A 23,704-nucleotide genomic window follows, 5' to 3' on the forward strand; every position below is an offset into this window, starting at 1 on the left:
CAAAAAATCCCAAGAGCATAAACCTACTTCTTAGGGGGACCGGAAACAAGCCAGAAGAATCTTGAGCTTTATCATTTCTAAACTATTTGGAATATGTTTGACACCATACGTACCGGTACAATTGCACCTTGTCAAACAGAGGAACTCTGTAGTGACAATAAATATTAATTCCCTGTGCTGGCTTTCAGCCTCAATCTTACTAGATTGAAATATCTGCCACAGGAACATAAAAAAACCCCTGAAGTAGCAATAAAAGTCAAACAAAAGTGCCAGATCTAGCATCTACCACTGTCTGGTTTATGCTAGTCAAGTAACAGATGTTTCAGGCTGTGCCTTTCAGACGAAATTACACTGATATGCTCATACAATGCAGCAAATCCTGTTACAAATTTGCAGAATATTTATTTCAGGAATAATTCAGGCTCTATTAAAAACTGGATGTGAAACAGAATTACTTGGCTTACAAAGCCTACAGTGCCCCTTTGCCAGTCCAGCAGCACAGCAGCAATGCTGAGATAATATTAAAGATGATCACAGGAAAATTGCACGTCCAGCAATGTCCATTTTCCGTGCTTTTCAGGAGGATTTTGTCCTGCCCACCCATCCTGCATCACTCCATGGCAAAGCCGGCAGTACTCAGCTCTGAGCAAGCTTAGTAGGAGCCTTTGCCATTCATTTCTCCTGCCCAAGGAACACCAAAGGAATGGATGTGAGGATCAGTGTGGGACATTATCTAGTGGTTACCCATCACTCCTGTCTAATGGCTGAGACTTATGTCAGAATCCCGAGTGGATTCACACCCAGGATTCCTATAAAGTGATTGCAAGCATGAGATTTTGAGGGTGAAGAGTGACTTTGACTAGGTACATGCCCAGTGCAACGGCACTGTGGAGCTCTGATTTCACATAGACAAGTAAAGGCGATCAGTTGATGTGGATTTGGACCCTAAGCTCTGCGACCAGATGGAGGTGGTTCTTGCTTTTGAAGGCTCTTACACCTCTTCCTTCATCCTATGGAGAAGCACTGCACTGCAAGAGGAGTGGCAGGATACGGCCAAGGGAAATCTGATAGAGGCCGAGCAGCAGCTGGCAAACATCTCGGAACAGGCAGGGCCAGCATCAGGGTCAGTGTTTACAAATAATAAATCATGTGAGCAGTGCTCACACCAATGTTTGGGAAAGAGTCTGCATCGCCAATTTGACCTCCTGCCCAGCTGGATACTATTTATTTATTTATTTATTTTCCTGAAGAGAAATATACTGGGGCCCCATGTTGGAAACTGGGAAACTACATAAAAGTAAGCAATGAAATAAAGCTGGAACAATGACCGATTCAGACAGTCTAGGGGGCCTCCTGCACATCGTCCACGTCAAAATTTCTTCATCCCAAAGAACTTCCTGCAAAAAAACACAGGATGCTTTTATTACCGAGTGGGTGGCGTTTGGTACAGCATCCCAATAGGCTGGGGAAGGCGCTGAACCACACGTTATTTCACCGCCACCTTTCCTACGGGACACTGCCAGCAGGAATACAGCTCTGTAGTCTTTTTCACAGTTTAGTCACACGTTTGTATAGATTATACCCTGCCATGCCGACCCTGAAGTATAGAGTTTAACAGGAAGGAAATCAGCTCTTTCTTCCTTCCCCTTTTCTCTGTTTCACTTCATTTCGGTAGCAACATATCCCCTCTCCCCAGACACAGTTATTTTGCAGCGGTGAAGCTCATGCTAATACTAAACACGGAGAGCAAAAGTCAGCTATATCTTAGCAGTATCGCAGCACAGGCTCCCCTGCTCCCTCATCTATTCTCCCTGTCTGGCTTAGCTGATGGCACTGACGCTCAGCACGCCCAGGATGGTTTGCAGAACCGTGGCTGTGATTTCCACGAATCTTAAGGTTTTAAAGATGTGAAATATCAGTAAATAAACTGACCTGGAAGCAAAGCCCAGGTGAGCAGTGGAAAGGCAAAAATAAAGTAAATTTGATCTAGAAATTCCTGAGTTTGGCAGCTACGCCACGCTGAGCCAGCGGCACCGGGAGGTCCGTACCCTGTTCGACCGCAGTTTGAACCCCGGGCAGACGCTGCGTGTTGCCACTACAAGCGCTCGTTACGGGCGGGGCGAGGGCGGCGGCACCGCGCACGGCGGAGCTCGGAGGGGCCCGCTGGGCCGGCGGGAGGAGCGGCGGGGAGGCGCGGGAGGCCGCGGGCCCGGCCGCCCCCGCCGCCCGCGAGCCCCGTCCCCCGGCAGCGGGGCCCCGGCCGCGGGAGGCGGCGCCTCTCGGGGAGGCGGGTCGGGCCGGGCCGGCGCTGCCTTCCGGGGCTCGGCACGGCGGCCGGCGCCGGGCAGGATGCGCTCCGCCGCCCCGCTGCTGCTGCTCTCGGCCTGCCTGCTGCTGCCGCCGCTGCTGCTGCCGGCCGCGCCCGGCGCCCGCGGCAGCCAGGAGCCGGCGGCGGTGAACGGCAGCCGCCTGCCCGCCCCGCCGCCCGCCGCGCCCGGCAACCACAGCGGGGCCCAGCTCAGCCCCGTGCCCGCGCTGCTCCGCGACCTCTCCGCGCTGAAGGCCGCCGTCATCGGGGCCTGCGCCCTCACGGCCGCGCTCATCGCCTGCCTCCTGCTCCGCGTCTTCAGGTAGGGCCCGGCCGGGCCGCGCCGCGCCCTCCCCCGGCAGGTGCCGGCGCCGGCCCGAGGCCTCCGCCCGCGGCCTGGGGGGGCTCCCCGTGGCCTCGGCCGAGGAGGCAGGGGGCGGCCGGGGGGGCTCCGGCCGAGGCAGACGCTCAGCGCTGAGCCCCGTTAGCGGCGCCGCTCCCCGGGGAGGCGGGAAGCCCCGGCGGTACCGAGCTCCGCGCCTCTTGGTGATACTCTGAAAGGCTGACTTCAAGCTCAGCATCCCTAAATGCCTCCTGAAACTCCGGGGGAGTCGCCGGGCCGCCGCCGGCCTCACACCTCGGCGTCTTCCTCCACTTCTGCAGGAAAATAGGGCAGGAGTTGGTTTTCCAGCGGCTTTTTGCAGGCGTGGGCACACAGGCTGGGTCCGCGGCCGTGGCTGGGTGCTGGGGCGGGCGCAGACCGGCCTGTGACGCTCCATCTGGACACACGGATACGCGTGGGATTTCTGGCTGTGCGGGGGGTGGGTCGCTGCGGTGGGGGGCTGCGGGGTCTCCGTCCGTGGAGATCCTCAAAGCCCAAGAGGACAGCGGGCTCCGGGCGGCCCCGCGTGATCTCCAGAGGTCCCGTCCAGCCTCAGCCACGCGTGTCTTGTGCGCCCATGGGATGACACAGGTGCCACCCCTGTAGTAACTCATGCTGGATAAAAACGACAAATCGTCATTTTTTCTTTCAATGGAGCTTAAGCAGATGGGCTTAAGGAGGTCCAGCGTGGGCAGAAGTAGGTGTTGGTTTAGACCACAGCCCTGATGTGGCTGGAACTGTGATGTGTAACCAGACTCCCCAGTGTTTCTGTCGGGTGGATGGCTGATGGATGCAAGCGCCCGCTCCCAGCACCGAAGGAAAGAAACTCCCGGTTGCTCGCAGAGCTGAGAGAAGTGCTGGTGAGCAGCAGGAAGCCGGGCAGAGGTTTGCATCTGCTCGGTGTTTGCTTCTTGCCTATTTATCGTGCGTAACCAGTGCGGGCCAGTTCATTCACTGCCCTTCACGCTGCTGGAGCGGGTTGGTGCTGGCGCCTGCTTGAGTTATCCAGGCAGCTCTTGAAATTCATGTAATGTCTCCCGCTGTGAGAGACACGAGAAAATTAAACTTAGTCCCATTAGAAGGACAGTCTTCTCAGCTTGTTGCCAGAACAGAAGAAAAGCAAATATTAAATCTCTCTTGTTTATTGTTTATCTCAGGGTAGCAGGGAGAGTCCCCATGGTGTACTAGAGGCTGTCTCTGTCTTGTGCAGTCTACAAATAAAAAGTTGTTGCCTGTTTGTACCCAGCTTTGCCAGGAAGATTGCAAACTTTCAGTAGTTAACAGTCATCTGGGGCAGCAGGAAAGAGGAAAGCGCTGGGAGAGTGGAGCAGCTGGCTCTGGGCGGCAGGGAGGAGGTGAGTGCTGTGTCTCAGGTGACAGAAGTAGTTGAACAAGTGGGGTTGGCAAATTCTTCCTTGTTCTGTCTTCAAGCAGCTCCTTCGTATTTACATGATGGCTGCAGCTGAATGCTTTGCTTCTCCTGCTTCTGAATTAATTCTGTGTAGGAAGGGCAGCGTTCACAACAGTAGTATTATAAAGTGTGATCTTAAAGACCAAAATGATAAGAACTGATATTTTCTAAGAAAAGTGATATTTAACTAGATTCTTCGTATGTATTGCAGCAGCTGGCAAAAGACAATGCAAATAAATTTGCTTACTGAAGTGAGGTGGTTCAGGAGAACCCAGTAAAATATCAAAGAGATTTTTTTAAATCCATATAACCGGTTTGCAGCTGTATAAAGTTGTCATGGACAGACACAGCAAAATTTGTAGTAGGTATATGAGCTAGAATTAGGAAGTCTATAACTAAGTGCGGAAGGAAAAACTTAAGTTTCTACTCCTAGTTCTCTCTGATCTTGGAGAGTTTATTTTCTCTGCCTCAGTTTCTTCTGGGTATAAGCGAGACCTTGTGTCAAGAAGACCTGGTGTAAGGCTGAACATTTCTAGCCAAAGAAAGCAAACTGATACCCTTTAGAGACCTTTCCCTATACCGTAATCAGCAAACCAAGCCCACATTAAAGTCACCTTGGGAATGATGGATTAATTCTCCCATGCCAAAGTCATTGTTATGCAACTGATCAGAGTTAATGCAGCATAAAGGTACGTGGGAAAACCCGCCCTCTGAGATCTCTCGTATATATTTAATGTAACCTACAAGGAAGACAGAGAATGAAGTTTTCAGCTTCTGCGTTTCTTTATCTGACAAAGCACTTGTTTGTAAACAGTTATTGTAGTTGCAAATGAGATGAGAATACCAACAGGTATGTTTGTGCAGTGTCACACTTGTAGCTGACAACACAGATCGGAGGAGATTCTGTTGCAGAAGAGATAAGGGATTTACCCTCAATAAATGTAAAGCTTTTCTCCATCAGAATAAGAGGTTTGTTCATACTTAGTCAAAAACATTGCAGTTTTTTTTCTGAAGTGTCATGGATTCCTATTAAAGAGATTTTGCTGAAATCCAATCTTTGATTAAACCTTCACTGTGAAATTGCTCTGGGTTGCTGGAAGTAAATTATCCTTTTAGGTATGGGTTGTAGAGATGAAATGAACTAGTGAGTGGCCTGATTTTCTTGTCACAGGCATTGGATTTATTTTTGTATACATTTTTAGGTTTTTATACATCTCATTTTTACATATTTTTATGTACATATTATTTTCCTTTTTTTTTTTTTTTGTTTGAGCAGGGATAGATATATTTTTCCAGCTCTGTTTTTAAGACAACGCTCAGAGATTCCTCTTCGTTCCTTTTGGGAATGTTATGCTCTGAATTCATCTGGTAGTCCTGTGATTCAGAATGCGGTATCACCCAAAGTGATCCAAATTTCCTTTCTCTCTGTGACTGCTAGGACTGTGAAGGCCAGCCAAGACTCTGCTGCTTGTCTGCATGTGGCAAGGCCTAATATGCGATAGTTTTTTTTTTTTTTCTCGCAAGCTCAGTTCTGGACTTACTTTCTTTCTTATACCCCTGGGCACTGCATGCTCCCAAACCAAAACCATTTCCACAACAGACCAAATTTCATGTTATTCTCAGTCAAATGGTTGGGTAGTTTGCATTACCAAGAAACACGGTGTCTTGCAACAGCTCATGAACAGTTAATGCGGCTGAATTCACTCTTTGATCTGTGTTTTGGATTCTGCCTTTTTACCCCCATGTTCTACCTTACTTCTCTTTCCTGGTGCAGCTCAGTTCATTTCATTGCAATACAATTCTTGGGATCAGTTCCCAGGAAACGTAATTTTTCAGATGTGGCTGGCTGTGCTGGTAGACCATATGCCTTCTAGGGAAACTGGGTAAGTTACTTCTGCTCAAATGGGCCAGCTGAATGCAACCCAAAACTTTAGTTACAGAAAACTGTGTGCTTTAAATGTTTGCTACATGTCTTGACCTGCCCTTGAATGAACAGAACCCAGGCTGGAAAAGGCTCCTATTTATCTAGATTTTTAGAGAGAAGCTACCTGCTTATTTTGCAACTCGTTGCTTGATTATGTTGCTTGTTGTCCAATTTTGATTTTTTTTTTTTTCCCCTCAAATACCACTTTAAGCTTAGTCTTCCAGTAATTGCAAAACTGGTATATATTACTGAGATTGAGGAGAGAGGTTCAAGCATATGATCCCAGGATACAAGACCCTTTGTTCTGTGAGCTGGGTGATTGCTCCAGGCCATCCAAGGCTTAACCCTGGAGAGTTTGACTGATTTAAATTTAATTGTATTATAACCAGTACTCCAGCAAAGGCAAGACCTCTGCCAGGAACAGGAGAGAAAAACTCACCATTAAAATGACCTTAAATGGAGAAGAAAAATGCCTCAACAAAATAACCAACCTCAGAACATATATTTGCGACCCACGTTGAAAGCTCTATTTAAGCTGCATGTAGTTTAGTTAGGGCCACAGAGAATGACAAATGGAACACTTGTCCTGGGTCTCAGAGTAATGTCTTTGGGCAGACTGGAATGTCTTGATGTGAGCGTGACAGCAAATTGGCAGAAGGAAGGGAGAGGGGATCGCTGTCTCATACTGTCTTGGGCTCTTTTCAGCTCTGATGTGAGCAGTCACAACAGAGGATGAATGTTCCTTCTTGTTGTAGGATTCACTGCCTTGAAGAGTTTGGGTAGACAGTAAAAGTTTCTGTAGCTCAGCCCTATAAAACAAGGATGCTTCTCAAGCACATCTCAGATGATACTGGTCTGACTGCACTATAATGTTTAGAAGTACATGCTGGCACTGGTACTGGCCACCAGATGTGAGTGGCTGTATTTTAATTACTTGCAGACATCTGCTTCATTGAACCACAACAATATCCCATTTAGGTGTTCCTGAAGTTATTCCCAGTGGCAGCCTCTGATCCATCCCTCCTATTAGCGCAGTTAAGCAAGGGGACGCTTCTGCTCTTTATGGCCACTTATATTCCACCTTAAGGACTTGATTGTTAGAAAACAGCACCATCAGTTTGCTACAGCAAAATGTATATCCAGAAAACATGTGAGAACTTAGCTTCATGGTTTAACTTTGTTGTATACAGCACTGTCCAGAGAGCAGAGATACCCAGACAGATCAAAAGTAGTGAAATATTGCTGATCTAATTCATCAGCTGGTAGTAAGCCTGAAGTTTCCTCAGGTTTATATTTCCATAATTTTTTTAAACTGCTAAAGGAGCCTATTAACAGCAAATAAACTGGTCCCAGTTCCATCCCCAGTACTGCACATTGCTGCACTTCTAGGAGGCGGATTGTAGCTGGCTTAATCAGACTTCCAGTAAGCACTCTGCTAAGAAGGGGTGGGGGGCTTCTTTGGTTTTTCTTTTTTTTTTTCCAGGGGATGGTGGTCTCCCTCTGCATCTCTTGGCAGGAAGTGTTAATGCTAGATAAGAAATGCAGAGACCTCTCTGGGTCAAGAAAAGGATTGTCTTTGAATATCAGCATTCTTGACTAAAATAGATTAGAGGCGTAAATGATATAATGAACTAGTGAGTTGACTTGAGCATTTACTCCACCACATGATGCCTCAGAAAGGAGGATGAAGTGCTGCATATGACTGGTGCTTGACCAAAATAGCCTGCGGTCAAAATACAGAGGCACAAAGTCAGCGATGGAGGACACGGCGCGATGGAGGGCGTACATCTGATTTCTGGTGGACCAGACCCTGCCGTGGTGTGCGGTGCCGCAGGCATTCGAGTCCAAGGGCAGTGCCGGTGAGCGAACACCACTTCATCTACTCTCAATTAAGCGCTGTGCTCACTACGTCCGTTAACATCAGCGAGTTACTTTTAGTGGGAGCAGCACTGGGTCTAAAGTGAAAGGTTAATATCCCTGGCTGCAGTTAACTTTTTTTTTTCCCTCCTCATGATGATTCAGTGCAAGACTTGTAGCATCCCCTTCTAATTACAGGGGGGTGACTGAAGTCAGACGGCAAAAGCAACCTGTTTTTTTAAGACTAAGACAGTTTTCTGTGCTGAAACACCCCGTACCGCTTCTACCCTGGCTAAACCACTTGGGGAGCATTTCAGTTTGTTATGCAGGGACATACTCTGACCACAGCTTCCAGCACACTTCTTGTTTGCTTTAAAAAAAACCCACACAAAATGAACGTGGCTGGAAAGGAGATCCACTCTTTGCCCATGAGGGCTAACGTGTCCTAATCCTATCCGGGAGGTCTCCAAAGTTCATGAAACATTTGTATTCTGTAGTTCCTGCCCTGTGCTACTCCACTGACTCTGCTGTCTGTCTGTAAACAAAAGTGCTGCCTGGTCCCAACCGCTGGATAAAGTGCTTTTCCTTTTGCGTGGTCGTCACTGATGACCAGGGATCTACTGAGGTTCAGGGGTTTTAATGTGGAACGGTTTCCTGATGGGCAGGATTATTTTGTGTGCATGTAGCAACACTCCCAAGGCTTTCCTTTAAAGTTAGCTCGGGTAATTTTTCTAGTATTTATGAAGCCTAGGGGAGTCGTTCAAATGAGCAAGTGTGAGAAAATGGAGCACTGAAAAGTACAGATTAATGACAAATTAGCTAAATAATCTGGTGTAGAATTAATTGAGGAAGAAGAGGCAAGGAAAGACCCTCTTACCCTGCCAATGGCAGACAACTGATTGTAACAGCTTAGCCACAAACCAGCAGCAAAACTATCTTCCTTCCTTTTTTAAATGAGTGCTGTGGTTAAGTGAGGGTTGTGGAGGATTAATAGATCACTGTGCAGCGAGTTCTGCTCCAGGTCCTCTTTAAAGAGTAGCCCAGATAGACTAATTAATGGCTGGAGGCTAAAGGGTTCTAGTCTTCTGTTTCTAAAAATACCTATTCTGCAGTAATTGCTTCAAACACTCCAATATTAACTGTTGTAAGATGAACTCCATAGTGCAAGTTATGTTTTCTAATGGAGGGAATAAGGGAGGATGTCTCTCAGGAAAGTGGGCCTGATATGGGTGAACCTGTGGAAACCCCCTGGGGACTGCATGTGTAAGGCATAGAGCTAAGGCTGTGCATGGCTGTTCTGACAGGTAGACACAGGTTAGTTTAGGTCTATGTTTAGGCTTCACAGCATGAGTAAATGTTTCTTGTAAAAGCAGTATATTACTTGTAAGATGAGACCTCCCTGCATCACTTTGCTGCTAGGTCTTGGCTGAGAAGCAGAATAATATAGAGAAGTGTTTTCAAAAGGATTTTCAAGTGTTTGGGTTAAGAGTCCTACTGTATTGGATATAAAATTGCTTGTTTCAACAACAGCAGTAATAGAAGAATCCACCCTGTGCTCTACGTGACACAGCGGCACAGATTGCTATAAAGATTAGGTGACAGGAGATGACTTTCTTCTCACTTTTGATGCAACCTTAGCCTTCAGAACAGGGAGGAAATGCAGACTGCTTCATCCCAAGGGCTGGGACCTGTTTGTTTAGCCTTGGACTGCTGCCCAAAAGCCATGCTAGGCAGAGGCACTGAGACTTCCACGTCAGACCTGTTCGCTGATTTAAATTTCCTTTACGTTAAGCCTGGAAGGGACCGTTGCGGTGGAGATGCAAGCACAGGGCTTTAGTCCCAGTCTCTCTGTAATGCTCACCCCTTGGTTCTTGCCGCTGTGTAACTCTTTAAAAGGCATCCGTTCTTGATGCAAAAAGGGCAGCGTTGAATCTGCCACACCTTGCATGACATGCCAGGGCAAAACTTCTTGATGGTGAAGGTGTACTCATGACGTGCTGTCCGCTCGGAGCGGTAGCTGTGATTACCAAAAATTAGGGGCTGCTTGCTTGTGCCTGCACCAGCTCCCTTCTCATGCTTGGCAGTTGCCAGTTTTGTTTTATAAAAGGTGAAGGGAGAAATTCTGCAGTTGGTTAACCAGAAACATCCACTTTTCTTCCCGAAGGCAAGCTGTACACATCAGCACCTTCTTTAATGTATAATCACAAAACTGGATTCATGCATGAGCAGTGTGACCCTCCTAATATGCATGAAAGTAGGTGAAATGAAAAGAAGGCACACAATTCAAGCTAGAGGCAAAGAATTAGTTGAAAAGCCACACACCAAGTGTTTGTTAATTGAAAGTAAGTGTTAGAAAATTGGTCTCAACTGTGGGACATGCAGGTGCTTGAGCATCTCCATTTCAAAGGATAGTAAGGCTGGCATCTATAGGAGGAGAGGTGGTAGGTACAGATAGCTTCTGACAGTAGTTGATTATTTTTCATAGCACCTACACAGCATAGAGAATGAAACTTTTTAGGCAAGGCTCAAGGTTGTTGGTCTGGGAGTCCTGAGCTTGGCCTGATATCAAGGAAAGAGAGCAGGCTGTTTGTATGCAAACATCACCACCCCTTTGCTCCTAATCCTGCCTAGAATGTTCCCTTGTCTCAGCTGGGCTTAACCTGGGCTTTCTCATCTAAACATGTTCACTAAAGCATTGGCTGCTTCAGCTGATCAAGCCCACGTCTCCATTATTGAGAGTGGCAGCAGGAGGACGCAGTGGGCTGCTGCGCTCATACGCCTGCCCTGGATGCCAGAGGATCTCTGGTTTGTCAGCGGCTCAAGAGTGACGCTGATCTGGATTGCAGTTGACGAGAAACTGTGCTCTGTGCTGATGGCACCGACGGTGGCCTTGGAAAGGCAGCAGGAGGGGATGGAGGCTGGCTCCGCAGCCTTCGTGTCTGGAGAGGGTTGAATCAAACAGGGCAGTGATCCAGTGTTGGTGGGAACAGCTTCAGCCTCTCCAAGGAATACTGTATAAAGATGATCCTTCCCTTCCCATCTCTGTGTTTCAGGTCTGGCAAGAGGATTAAGAAGACCAGGAAGTACGACATTATCACCACTCCAGCCGAGCGGGTAGAAATGGCTCCTCTGAATGAAGAAGATGATGAGGATGAAGACTCAACAGTGTTTGATGTGAAATACAGGTACTGCTTCGAGCCCGTCCGGTTAGGCTTGCTCACTGTGAGCCCTTGTTAGTGAAGACAGCTCTTTTTTCCTCTGCTGGGCCAGCTTGGCAGAGGTGAGGCAGTCACAGACTCCCTTTCACTTTGCCCAGGCATTATCACTTTCCTTTGCAGCCCCTCTGCCTGTTCTCAGCACACATTGCTCTGTACTCTCCTGCTCTTGTAATAACCGTGTCGCTACCCCTAGGCTGTCTCTTTCCATCTGCAGAGCAGTGCAACGGGGTACACGTGCCCCAAACAGCTAGTAAGGTTTAACAGACTGAACTTCCCCTCTCCGGCAGCTGTTGGCAGTTGTTCCTGTGTGCTCTTGGTGTCTGTGCACGCACTGGATGGAGAGCTGTGGGTCAAGAGCTGCTTTCCCAGGCCCTGCCGGTGCCATGAGCCTGGGGGGAAAATTATGGCGAATCTCCACCAACCTCTGGGTTTGTACCAGAGTGCTCTCCTATTGCTCTGTGGCAGAGAGAGGACTGTGGTCCCTTGCTGATGTTGGTAGCAGTTATCCCTTAGCAACGAACTTTCCTTAAATGTGTGTGTCTGTTTGAGATAGAAGTGGTGTGACAACCCAAAACTTCTGGTGCCTATTCTGGGCCTGAGATTTATAGCAACCACTCAGCACATAAAGATGCTGCGCATTGATTTATGGCATCAGGATATCTGCACCTCTTATTTTTATTTGCATCAAGCCATTCACAGCGTTTGTGCTGCCTTCTCAACCAAATAAGGCCTACTCTAAAATCTGTCTCACTTTGGCTGAAATAAGCTTTCCTAATTACAAAAACACAGATCTTGACAACTCCTAACTGGAGATTTTACAGACTTTACTCATGTTGCCCATCTCCTAACTTTGGAAAGGGGGAACAACACATTTACTCTAGGCACATGTGTACCAGCATCTAAAAGACATACCACTGCATGCTCTGCTGGTTGTTTTCAAAATAACTGCTTTAGTTCTCTATAAAACTCAGGCAATAATTGGAAGCCATGAGACAATGAAGGGTGTGAGTCATGCCTTTATGTGTAAATAATTAGTTCTTGAATTAGAAGACTTGCCTGACTGTTGCCATTCTCTGTGGCTGTCCTGTGTTTGCTCTAATAATTTCAGCTTGTGCAGTTTTTACTTTGGGACTGAGCTTTGTTAAGTCCCAGAGTGCAGAGATCTGTGTCGCCTTGGCCTACATTAACAGCCCGTGTCTCTTGCCCCTCTTCCTCTTATGTAAACTCTTGGTAGCAGGATCAGAGGGGTTTTCCAAAGAGTGAGAACAGAAGATTCTCAATCATGGCAGTGCTTCAGGATAGGATGTCTAATAGTAAAATACCGGATGAACAAAGAAGAGAGCTTGCTGGAAACCGTCTGACTCATGAGAGCTGTAGTCGTGTTATCTGACATTGCTTCCCCGGAGCACACACTGTGCTGATGCTTTCACAAAAGTTACTCGCGCTCTGTGGGTTCCTTAGCAGTACAAATGGCTCTTTGCCTTGTGTGATGCTCTGTTCGGAGACTGTAGGGCTTTTTGGGTCTTGGCCAACCAGTCCTCTCTTCAGCTGTGGGAATTCCTCCTTTCTGCCACAGTGCAACGGCTATTAAATTCCACATTTTCTGAAGCCCTTGCTGTTTCAGACATACGTTTGTTTAGCTCAGACAGAGCTGCCTCAGTTAAGAGGGGGAGATCATCTTGCAGAAAACCCGGTAGCAGTACTGATGTGGGGAAAGTTTCTTTGAGGATCCATGTGCTGTAAAAGGTATCAAGCTTTCTGGTTCCTTTGTGCAGCTTGGAGACTGCATCCCCGAACAGTTCTTATCTCCTGTCACCAGTGAAGACACTTCTTTGCAAATCTGAATTGCTGAGTTTGACCACTGACATCCCCATTAAACCAGTCAGGAGGTTCTTCATAGGTGCTTCTGTTCAGATGGGAAGAGAGGGCTAGAGCTGCTGAAGGGGCACCTCAGACATGCCCACAGTAAGTCAGTGAACTAACTTCTAACAGGTCTTCTGTTGGGGTTCCTTCCCTAGCCCCTGCCCAAATTGGCATTCAGGAAATAGTTACCTCATCAAAGGCTTCCTTTGTTTTTTGCAGCTGGGTGCAGATTCCAGGAAGACAGGGGAAGGAAGGAGAGGCAACTTCATCGCTCTCTGTGGTTAATGGGAGTTACAAATACATGCAGGTAGCTACACAACTGGAGAGATAGGTTTGTTTTGGATATTCAGCAAGTGCCTACAGCTTTAAAAGGGCCTTCGTTAATTGCTAAGCCAGGAAAACTACTTCCCCTCTCCATTATCTCAGAAAAAATAATTAAAATGTGCAGATGCATCAGGTGAACTTGCAGAGGTGTCACGAGGGCTGATGCATAAGGAATGGGGTGATACTGCTGCTTCAGCTTGTTAGCCAACTAAAGCAACATGTCATGAGGTCCAGCAGCCTGGACGCAGTTGTGATGGGGACAGAGGAGTGACAGGTGTCTCCTGGCAGGTACCCACAGGCTAAAATATTCCGCACTCTCTCTTTTATCTATTTATTTTTAAATTCAAATGAAGGTGCATCCTTGCCAACAGTCAGTATCAATTGTGGCGGCTGCTCGGGTTTGTTCAGGCAGCCTCCTAGCAGCAGGGCTTACTTGGCTTATGGCACGACAGACTTCTGGCCTCTCTGGGTGAGGGGATTTTGGCCAAGTGCTGCTTTGACAGTACCATTACTGGGACTGCTTTCAGAGAGGCTAAACCTCATGCAGCCCTGTGCTGCAGCACGATCCACTGGTGCAGCGCCACGTCTGGCAAGAGTCATTATTCTGATTTCTTTAATTCTTTATTTCTTTGCAACATGCTGGTACTGAAAGATATGCCTAGGGTTGGACTGCTCATTTTTCAGTGTTGTAACATATGTGCTGCCATATCTACATCAGAAACCAACTTTCCATAGCTGTTTAAACCTAGAATTTTCAAAGTCTCCCTGGCTCCTGAATATCACAGAAAATTAAGTAGAATCTTTTGTCGTGTTCATTTTTGATATAACAACTGTGAAACTATGGACAAAACGGTCCATTTTCCATAAAGTAATGATTTGCAATGGTGTTGGCTCAGTGCTTTCCACTAGAAAGGCACCAAAAGTGTTTTTAAAATACAGGCTTCTGAGAAAACATGGGATTGGAGTGAAAAGGTAACCAGTTTTCCAAAGAGCAACTCAGCAGGGATGTGTTGGCTGTGAAGGACTATAAGCGTTATTCAATTCAGATGTTACTTATATGTACTGTAAGACAATCCTATGCTTTCAGATCTCTGGGGTTACCACCAGCATGGCAGTAGGGAAAAATGTGAAGAGCTGGCCTGTGGTGCCATGACATTAGGTACCTCCTGTGCATAATAGTAGGTACATTGCCCCAATATTAACTTACTCTGACTGATATGCAGGTCATAAATAGAATCATGTTTTGCGTTTGTAGCATAAGTCTTTGCTGAGGATGATGTGGGTAGGCTCTGGGTGGTTTGTTTGAGGTTCCCTCCCATCACCGAAGTACCTGTACTGGCGCTTGCATCTGTGTTTGGGGGAGTAATTGAGATTCTGTGCTGTCTACCCCACGTAATGCAAACAGCACTCTAATTAAAAGGCAGTTGGTGTCTAGCAGCAACAGGGGAGAAGCAACATATACCTCTCCAATTGTTCTCGTGCCATTAATTTTCTTTTCTTTAATGCTTTGTCCTTGTGCGTATTTGTTTCCAGTCTTACGTGAGGCATCAAAGAACAGCACAGTGTAAATTGGGCTGCTGGATGAAGGTTGTTACTTTTTAAATTTTTTTTTTTTCAGGAAGCTTTAAGGTTTTGGGCTCCCGGTAGATCCCACCCCGCACTTCCCTTGGGCTGTGGAGCAATGAGAAGTAACCACCTTCCTCCTGTAAAGCAGACTAATGAGACCACTTCAAAATCTTAACCAAACACAGTCCTTTCTGTGGATGCAAAAGCCACCCACTGCCTGCCTCTGATAAATGCAGAAGCGTGCATGTGCCGGATTAGATACCTGCTTTGCGATCTCATTTCAGTAGCCAGGAAGCAGTTCTGTCAATGGCCTCTCTAATCCTGCAAGCACAATTTCTGTGTGGCAGGAGTCTGAAAGTGTAAATCAAAGATTGTCACAGAGCAAAGATGTCAAATCACTTAGACGTTAACACCTCCCTGAAAAGCTTCATGGAAACCATTTTTTTTTAATATGGAGGATGGTTTTCTGTATGTATTTGGCATTGAAAGAGGCATTTGGATAAGAAGCTCAGGAATTGTTCTGAAATTATTATAGAGCTACACAAAGAAAGCAAACCAAACATGGAAGGAGTGTTTGTTTCTTGATCACCAGTTCTATCTGTGCTGCTGAAGGCCGAATGGTATCTCTGTCTAATTGATTTTTGGACCATATGAACTGTATTGGTCATTATTTTCCAGATGTCAGATATTTTTTCATTTTTTATGAGGGGATTACACTTGCTGCACATCTTGGAAAATGAGTTAGTGAAAAGCTAAATCCCATCCTCCAAGTGTGCTCCTTCTCATCACAACAATAGATCTTGATTTTAAGATTTCCCTCTCCTCTTTGCTCCTTTAGCATTTTCTTTCAAGAAGACAAGGGCGAGCTGTGCAGGTCTCATGATCTTCTATTTGATGGAGCTAAGCCATTGATTGGTCAGGCAGTTGGCACTGTGTGATACTTGAGAAGAGAGGAGCAAAGTAATGTAGGTTACAGGCAAATGTCCCTGACAAACTGGTGTTAGTGTCCATCCCCCATCACAGAGCGCTCTGCTTGTTTTGTGTAATAAAAGAGGGTAAAACAGCTGCAAAAAGAACAAGTTTCTGAAAAGGTAAATAAAATTGTTAGCTTATTAAGCTTATTAACTCTAGCATAGCTCATTGGGGGATTTCTTGTCAGCCTCAATAGAAAACTGAAAACAAGTACTGAACAAATTCTGTGGCGCCTTGCACATGAAAGGCTTTGAAAGCACTTCAGTAATCTGGGATATCAGCAGTGTCTCCTCTCCCTGCTGACTTGCAGCTGTTGGAGGCAGTGTGTTCAGCTCTTGCTACGCTTGCTGAGCCCAGCTGGGTGAATTTCACAGCCGTCCCCACAGAGCATTTTGAGTCTGGGGTGATATGTGCCATGTGAGAGCCTGGAGCTGGGGAAGAACTTGGAGTTTAAATGCTAGAGCTGGAATTGTCCCAGTCCCAATGTCAGGCTCCTAAATAAGTACTGAAAGACAGTTTGTCTTGGGGTGGATTGAAGCCTCCATCCTTTGTGTCAGCTAAGTGAAATTCCTCAGTTTGTTTTCCACATGGATTGTCATTTTTCCCTGTAACAGTAGCAGCACCAGCAAAACGCAGAAGCAATTTAGGAGTGCATCTTCCTAAGTGCTCTTGAAAGCAGAAAGATTTATGTGTAAAGAGCAATGGCAGACAGAGGAAAGAGGACAGGAACATTTATTCCACCATCATGGGACTAAGGGGCTTTAGAGAGCTTGCAGGATGTTTTAGAGGAAAGATGTACCACGTGTAAAGGCTGGATTCTTGATTCATCCCTATTTCAGGTGCCGATAGCATTGAACTGTTTGAAAAACATCTTCATCACAGTTGCAGGGCTCAGCCTTTGATGTGCCCGAGTCTTCTGGGAGTCTCCGTGAAATGAGTGTTACACTGTTGGTGTCTTCTCTTTGAATACGTCCTTCCCAGATCCTGACTGTGTGTGCAGCTCTGAATGGAGCATGGTATTGTCTGCTTGTTACAGCAAGGTGTTGACTCTCAAGGGAGCAGCTCTAATGGATTTTTTGCCAGTGAAAGCTGCAGGCTATTCTGGATGATGCTAGGTGAATTGTGCTGGGTTTTGTAGCAGCTTAATTTATTTTTTTTTTCCAGCCGGCAGCAGTGACAAGTTGTGTATAAATGGAGGGGTATCATTTATCCTCATCTGAAGCGGGTACAAATCACTAACACAGTCAGCTGCTTACTGTAAATACAACAAATTGTCAAAGCTTTGGTGCTGCTGTTAAGGATTTCTCATGGGTCCACAGCAGGGAAGGAAAGAAATGGTCAAAAAGCAATTTTTGTTTGGTTTTTGAAGGCCAGGTTCTTTCCTCATGCGGCTGTAACCATTGTCCACATTCTGCAGACTTGTTCAGTTGATTATACACTGACAGTGCAGTCCTACGGGAGGGCTCTCACCTCCTTCATGGAGTGTAACAAGTTCCTATTAAAACTTTTTTTTTTAAAAAAAACTCTGAACCAGTTAAAGCAGTAGGGTGTCAGGAGGAGAAACCATAACAAGGAGGATAGTCCATGTATGTTGGTTAGTAAAGGACTGCGCTGGTGTGAAAAAAGCTCTGAGGTCCAAGATGCTGTTTCAAGTGCAGCCCTCTGTGCACGCTCCCTTCTCTGGCCTGCATGGTGGCTGGTCACAGGGCCTTCCAGCATCTGGGGTTTGCCTGATATAACTCTACTTTTTCCTTTGCTTGGTCTAGCTTCTCCTGGCATGGTGTTAACATCACATCAGTGCCCAATGTCACCATAGAAATCAGCTGCTGGAGGGAACTGATGGCAGTCACAGTGAATAATGCTGCCTTTTTCTTTGTGGCTTTTTGAATTGTTTTTTCCACTTTGCACATGGGTTCTCATCTCTGCCTGTGAGCTATTTAGTTGCAAATCTACAGCTGTACTAATTCTTTCTGCTTTCCAGGTAAAGCAGCTCCATGGAGACTTGGTGCCCTGCAAAATGTCATTCTGCTGTTGAGGGACCTGCTGAAGCCATAACTGTGAAAGGGGAGGCTTTCATCTCTGCAGCATTACAACCAAACCAACCAAACCTCCTCGAGGTGCTGTTTCTACAGCAGGCTATGGATCTTCTGACCAAAACGTCACCATTCGGTTCCCTGGTTTCCAAACTGCTGTGTTGGAATGACCAGAGTTCCTCATTGCAAACCCAGCTCTCTCTTGCTTCAGGAGGGCTGCGGTGTCACTAAAGCATGACAAGATGCAGCCCCGTGTACCGATTTGCAGCTCATTATGGTCTAAATAAGTTTTGCAGAAGGAAGAGACAAGGAAGACTGAACCAAGCTGCCCCAAGGACTTATTTTCTAAAATCATAATTCAATGCTTCAGTCACTGTTAAACTTTGGTCATTGTTAAACAGATTACATGTTTAAAAAAAAATCAAGAAATGTATTTTTTTGGCCTTACAGAGGTGACTTACAACTTTAGGTGGTAAAAATGTAAGCCATGCTGAAATACCATGCTGTATGTTTAGTGTAGGATTTTTTGGGGGGAGGGAGTGAGAGGTTGATTCATGTCTTGACTTGCTACTGATTTTTTTTTTTATTTTTAGAACAACAATTGCACTAAGCTTTCATGATGACATTCTCATTGTCCCAAGGAGCTCTGGTCAGACCAACTTCAATAAATGAGACCATGGGGAAATAGGAAGAATCGGGCATGCCCTAAACTACAACAGTCTTGGATTAAAGAAGATATATTTTTGTAATTTTCTGCCCTTTCACAGGGAGTAAAAACAGTGTTTTGTACTGTCCTGTGCTGACTTGTAACTTGTCTACAATTCATCTGTATTACCTTTTTTCTAAGCAAAATAAGTCCTCATGTGGAATGATTAGATTGCAGAAAGAACACACCTTACTTTTCATGGAAGCTTCATGTAAGTGATCTTAATCTGTATCAAACTGGAAGTTTTCCCCTACCACCTGCTTGACAAATCCCATTTAACTCAAGGATGCATTTTTAACCATCACTCCCTGCTGTGCTTTGTGCTGCAGAGGTCAGAGCTGTGGGATGACACTATGAGAATTAGATTGCTGCATCTGGTTAGATTGGGTTTAGGAGACCGCAAGCATGTACTCTTTCCAGCCTCTCGTTATAAAGGGCAAGCCTAACTGGTTTAGTTTCTTTACTTTGTGGTTTTCCTTTAAAGTAACCACAGAGGCAGTTCAGACTTTACTGTTTACTTCACCCCTCAACACCTTTTATTTTGGGTTTTTAAGCTGGCTAGAACCTTGCTTTTCTTGGGGAGCGTATGTTTTCCAGTTGTTTTAGGATTGTCCCACTGTTTGCTTGACCCTCTACTAGCCGCCTGCAGTTACAACCCCTCGAGGAGCTGCAGAGTTTCTGGCAAAGCCATCAGTGTTGCAGCGAGCTGCCAGTTTTGGGGTTGGAGTTTTTTTTTTTTTTTGAAGGCCTGTTGGGGTTTGGGGCTGGCTGAGAGCACTGAACTGCTTTGTCATGATACCGTGACCTACGCCAGTTCTGCGTAGTTCCCTTGGGCCCTGCAGTCAGGAAAAGGAGGTGAAGGGGAATTTCTTTTTTTTTCCTTCCCAGCAGCCTTGTACTTCCATCAAAGAAGCTCCCATAACACAGCTTGCTTTCCCTTGCTGTGACTCAGCAAAGGCTTTGCAAACAGCCCGCTTAGCATGGATGGAAAAGTCCCACAGCAGACTGTTGGCTTAATATTAGTCATCAAGGCAATATAAAAATGCTATGTTACTTTCATTCATGGAATGAGTTTGAGTCATTCCGTATTACTGTTACTAAGCAATATTTAACATGTCAGCTGCGAGGTGAGGATGGGGCCAAGCAGGTTGTGTTCTGGCTGGTAGGAATCGTGGGCACCAGTAGGTTGAATGAGGCTGCAGGTTGAGATAAGATCTGGGGTTCTTCCCCTGCCTAGGTAAAACAGGTTTCAGACTTAGTCTGAATGATTCTGAAGGAAATACTTTGTCTTTTTAGGACTAAAGTACTTTGAAGACCAGGAATTGAACTTCTTAGGCAGACTGAGTCCTTTTGAAGTCAGAGAAGTGACGATGCTGAGAGAGGAGAGAGAGGTTAAAAGCTTCTGTCTGCATTTGTGGAAGGAGGCGATGGAGTGAAGTGGCTGCCCTGTCTGAGCAGACACCATGGCAACATGTTCATGTCCACTCCTCTGCCAAACTCATTAAGCTGAGCATCATGTGCTCTGGATGAGTGGTGGAGAGGGAATGCAAACCTTCTCTTTGAACAAAAGAAAGGCGAGACCAAGTTATGTAGGAGAGAGATGAGAGGAAAAGGTGCATAAAGGACACTTCTTTTTAAGGGTGAGTCAGTTCTTGAAATCAGGAGTTTTTCCAACAACTTCAGGTCACTTGCTGATTTAGGCTGGCAAAGGCCATTCTCTCCCCTTGCTTGTGGCTAAAAAATCCCACCGTTTCCGTAACGTGGCCAAATCTCAATGGTGGACAGGGACCAGCTGTTTGAGATGTTGAAGATGGAGGTGCTCAACTGCTCCTTGAGGAGGTCCCAAACCGTGTGCCGTAAGCTCAAAGTGCTGATAGGGAAGCAGCAGCCGCTTGGTGGAAATAGAAGGCCAACCTCACCAGTTGCTCAAGGTCATGAAAATAATCTGAACGCTTTGTTTGATACTCAATTGCTGTTGCAAATGTGAGGCAATGTTTACCTCTACAGAAGTTGCTGTATGTGATTTAAAGTGTCTGGTTAAATATTCTATAGCTATATTTAGTTAAGATTTTAAGAGCACTTGATGTGACTCATCTAATAGTATATATATATGAATATTTTTTTAATGGTAGGAATTAGTTTTAATAATTTGAACTGTTTGGTTCAGGTAGTTCTAGGAGTTCATCAGAGAAGAAATAGCCATTAACCACTACATGAGTGTTTTACCTTAATGTTCCGTGTATCTTAACACTACAGATTTAATCTGATTGTGACTGTAATGTGTCTTAGTATCTGCTGCTATTTTGTGTTGCATAGTCAAAACTTGCTTTGTTCAAGAGCGGTTTTAGAGGTGGTTTTTTTTGTTACAGAAAATGGAAAAGAGAAACGTTATTACAGATGTCTGCCTGTAGCTTGCTCACTACTTACAAAATCTACCAACTAGTAGCAGAGTCAAACAGAGCAAGCAAATTAGACGCTTTCCTATTTGTGCTTGCTGTGCTGTGGAGGAAAAGCCCTGCACAGTATTGCAGCTTCTTTAACTCCAACCACAGCCCTGTCACCGGAGATTACATTTGAGAAGCCTGAAGTTGGTGTGCCATGCTTGCCTGCAGAATTAAGTCAGAAGTACACAGATAGCTTTGTATTCGGGTTTTTTTGCTTTTTTTTTTTGCTTTTTCCTCCTGGAAGATGTGGAGATGATTGCCAACGCTTGTTTAGTACACTAACTTGTGCTATCCTAATGCTTATCTTAAGCCCAGACTGGCTTGGAGAAGTCTGCAAGCACTAATGAAGCTTGAACACACAAGCACTAAAGCATTCGAAAGTTTTGTTCGGAGCTGTTCCCTCTGATCCACTGTACGTGGTATAATCTCTGCAGGGTGGCAGGCTATGGTTTTCGTTAAGAGTTTTTTCTTTTGTTAGATGAGTTGCTGCTGCTGCAGTTTTTGTGTGAGGAGTTATCAGGACCATGCATTTTGTTTTGTGCAATTGCTTGAACTTTTTTAAAACAAATGTTTAAGAGAATTTGTCATTGTGACCAAAGCTTCTTTTTAAGAAAAAATTGGTAAGACAAGTTTGAATGGACTTCTCATGTTTCAGTAGAAACTGCCATCATTAAACATGTTCTTGAAATCTCCTTTGTGTTGTGTGTTATGTTTAAGGAGGGAAGGGGAAAGGGGCTGTTGCTTGTTGAAGTTTGGTGAATTTGAGAGCGCCTTGCATGATCCCCCCTTAGAGGGCTGCAAGTCCCTTTGTCCTGTGACCCTGAACAGAGCGTGACAAGGGGGGGAAATGGTTTTACCAGCATGGTATAGGAATATGTTTAATCACACAAAGTCTCCATCAGCCGTCAAGAAGCTAGGCTTTTATCTGGATTCAAAAGGCAAAAACCTCTGCAAAAGGGAAGATACCTCAGTACCTTTGACTGTTCCTTGGAGCCCACAGACTGTAGACCTGTTGTCACAGACTCCAAGCCCAGCTGAGTGGGCCGAGCCATGTCCCCTCCCTGGGGTGGCCGGGCCACACCACAGCTGTTAAGAAGACTTCCTTTCACTTCTGTCTTGCTTGACCAAGTTCCCTGTCTCTGAAGCGATTTTGCTTTGTGTCTTTCAGGGCATGGTTTGATGCTGAAGTGCTGAAGATAAGGATCAGGGCAATCTGAGGCTTGTTTGTTTGTTGCTGCACATGTTTTAGCAGTATTCTCAAGGCTGTTTTCCTCTTGCACTGTTTTTACAAGGAGTGCTGACCCTGGAGCAGCCACAGGACAGATTGATCCAGTACCCTGTGCATGAATCAGCTCTGCCTCTCTCCTCTCCCACATACCATGTGGTTGCTCATGCCTTGATCTTCATCTCTTCAGTAATAGTCTAAGAGTAATTCAGTGCTGCAGACAAAAGGCAGCTGCTGTCCAGCTGATGCTTTTAAATTGTGTTCTGACAGTAAGGTAAAGCTTAATCTAATTCAAAATGCTTAACAAAATGCTATTAGGCCTCAGCCACGAGCCAGCTGTTGTGCAGCAAAGCTGGTTTGCGTAGGAAGTTCAAGACCCATCAAGGTGAACCCCAGCCTAACGCTGAGCTGTGGCTAAACAGGACAGGCTCCTCTTAGCATAGGCTGCAGAAGTGAAGATGCCATGTGATGGAAAAGCAGCAGCTACAATGTCTGGGTGTCCTTACCTTTCTGATGGGGTTTCAAGTGGAAGATGAGCAAATGACCAAAAATCTGATGTAAATTATTAGCTAAATAAGAGCTGAAAAGGTAGAACTTGAAGGTGATTGCAGCTGGGGCTCTGCTCAGAAAGGACAAGGCTCAGTTTAGGCCTTTCTGAATTTTGACATGGGGGAAGCCTGATGCTACAACTAAGTTCTTGCACAACAATGATTTTCTCAGACACATCTTCAGATATATGTTTTTTTAAAAATGGATCCTGCTAAAGCATTATTTCTCCAATATCTGGAAGAGTTCTGCATGGGCCACAGTATAACATGACTTCCCCTCTCTCCTGTAAGTGGCTGTTGTCACCTTCATACAAGCTGCTGCTCTTATTAGCAAGTCTATGCGTAAGTGTGAGGTTAACTGAACAGAGCTGTCTAATACATATTTATAACCCTGGAAAAGGGAGGGGGTACCTTTCTTGTGTCTCTTAGTGTCAGTGATCTTTGGATGCCTTGATACCGATAACTGCAAAATTGTCAGCGATGTTTGGCAAGTGCGATCAGAGAGAAGTTAGTTTAACACTGAGATGATTTGAATTATGCCTGACAACAAGCTCTATTGAGAGAATGGAACAGAAATAGTTCTAATTGCTTAAGACCAAGTATTCTGTAACTAGGCTGCACGAAAACACCATTGAAGATGGTCAATCTCCCTATCAGATGGCAATTACCAATTTCTAAGACACCAGAAGCTCTTCCAGCTCTAGTTTCTAACAGACATCTCCTCCCAGTTGGGTCTTTTCTCCAGTGACTGTTTGCTCATGGCGTGTTAAATGAGCTGAAAAACAGCTCTACAGTTCAAGAAAGCAGTATGGAATGGGTGGCCATTGCTTTTAGAGCTAAGAAGCAGAGGGTCTTAAAAATCCAGATGCAGTTCTTCATAGCTTATGAGGCATAAAGCTGGGTTCGAGGCTTTTTGCTCCCAT

At 45.6% G+C, this 23,704-nt stretch overlaps 1 protein-coding gene across 2 annotated transcripts; it reads left to right on the forward strand.

Annotated features, from left to right (window-relative positions):
- Positions 1-346: 346 nt before the first annotated feature.
- On the forward strand, positions 347-21,700 carry FAM174B (family with sequence similarity 174 member B). 2 transcript variants are annotated; one of them, XM_074880363.1, is made up of 3 exons: positions 347-2,630; positions 10,936-11,067; positions 18,452-21,700. In XM_074880363.1, exons 1-3 carry the CDS (start codon positions 2,350-2,352, stop codon positions 18,528-18,530), a joined length of 492 nt encoding a protein of 163 aa, XP_074736464.1. In that variant the 5' UTR covers positions 347-2,349; the 3' UTR covers positions 18,531-21,700. The 2 variants fall into 2 exon arrangements, with proteins under 2 accessions (XP_074736464.1, XP_074736465.1); XM_074880364.1 differs by having other exon boundaries at positions 349-2,630; positions 17,807-21,700.
- The last annotated feature ends 2,004 nt before the right edge of the window (positions 21,701-23,704 follow it).

This window comes from Strix uralensis, chromosome 11, assembly GCF_047716275.1.
Source record: "Strix uralensis isolate ZFMK-TIS-50842 chromosome 11, bStrUra1, whole genome shotgun sequence".
NCBI classification, from domain to species: Eukaryota; Metazoa; Chordata; class Aves; order Strigiformes; family Strigidae; genus Strix; species Strix uralensis.

What these genes read in the sequence shown, in the direction of transcription:
- FAM174B (XM_074880363.1), top strand. Translation starts at nt 2,350, where the DNA reads ATGCGCTCCGCCGCCCCGCTGCTGCTGCTCTCGGCCTGCCTGCTGCTG. An exon ending in CTCCTGCTCCGCGTCTTCAG is followed by an intron (nt 2,631 to 10,935) that starts GTAGGGCCCGGC and finishes TCTGTGTTTCAG; the next exon opens with GTCTGGCAAGAGGATTAAGA. An exon ending in GTGTTTGATGTGAAATACAG is followed by an intron (nt 11,068 to 18,451) that starts GTACTGCTTCGA and finishes TTTTATTTTTAG; the next exon opens with AACAACAATTGCACTAAGCT.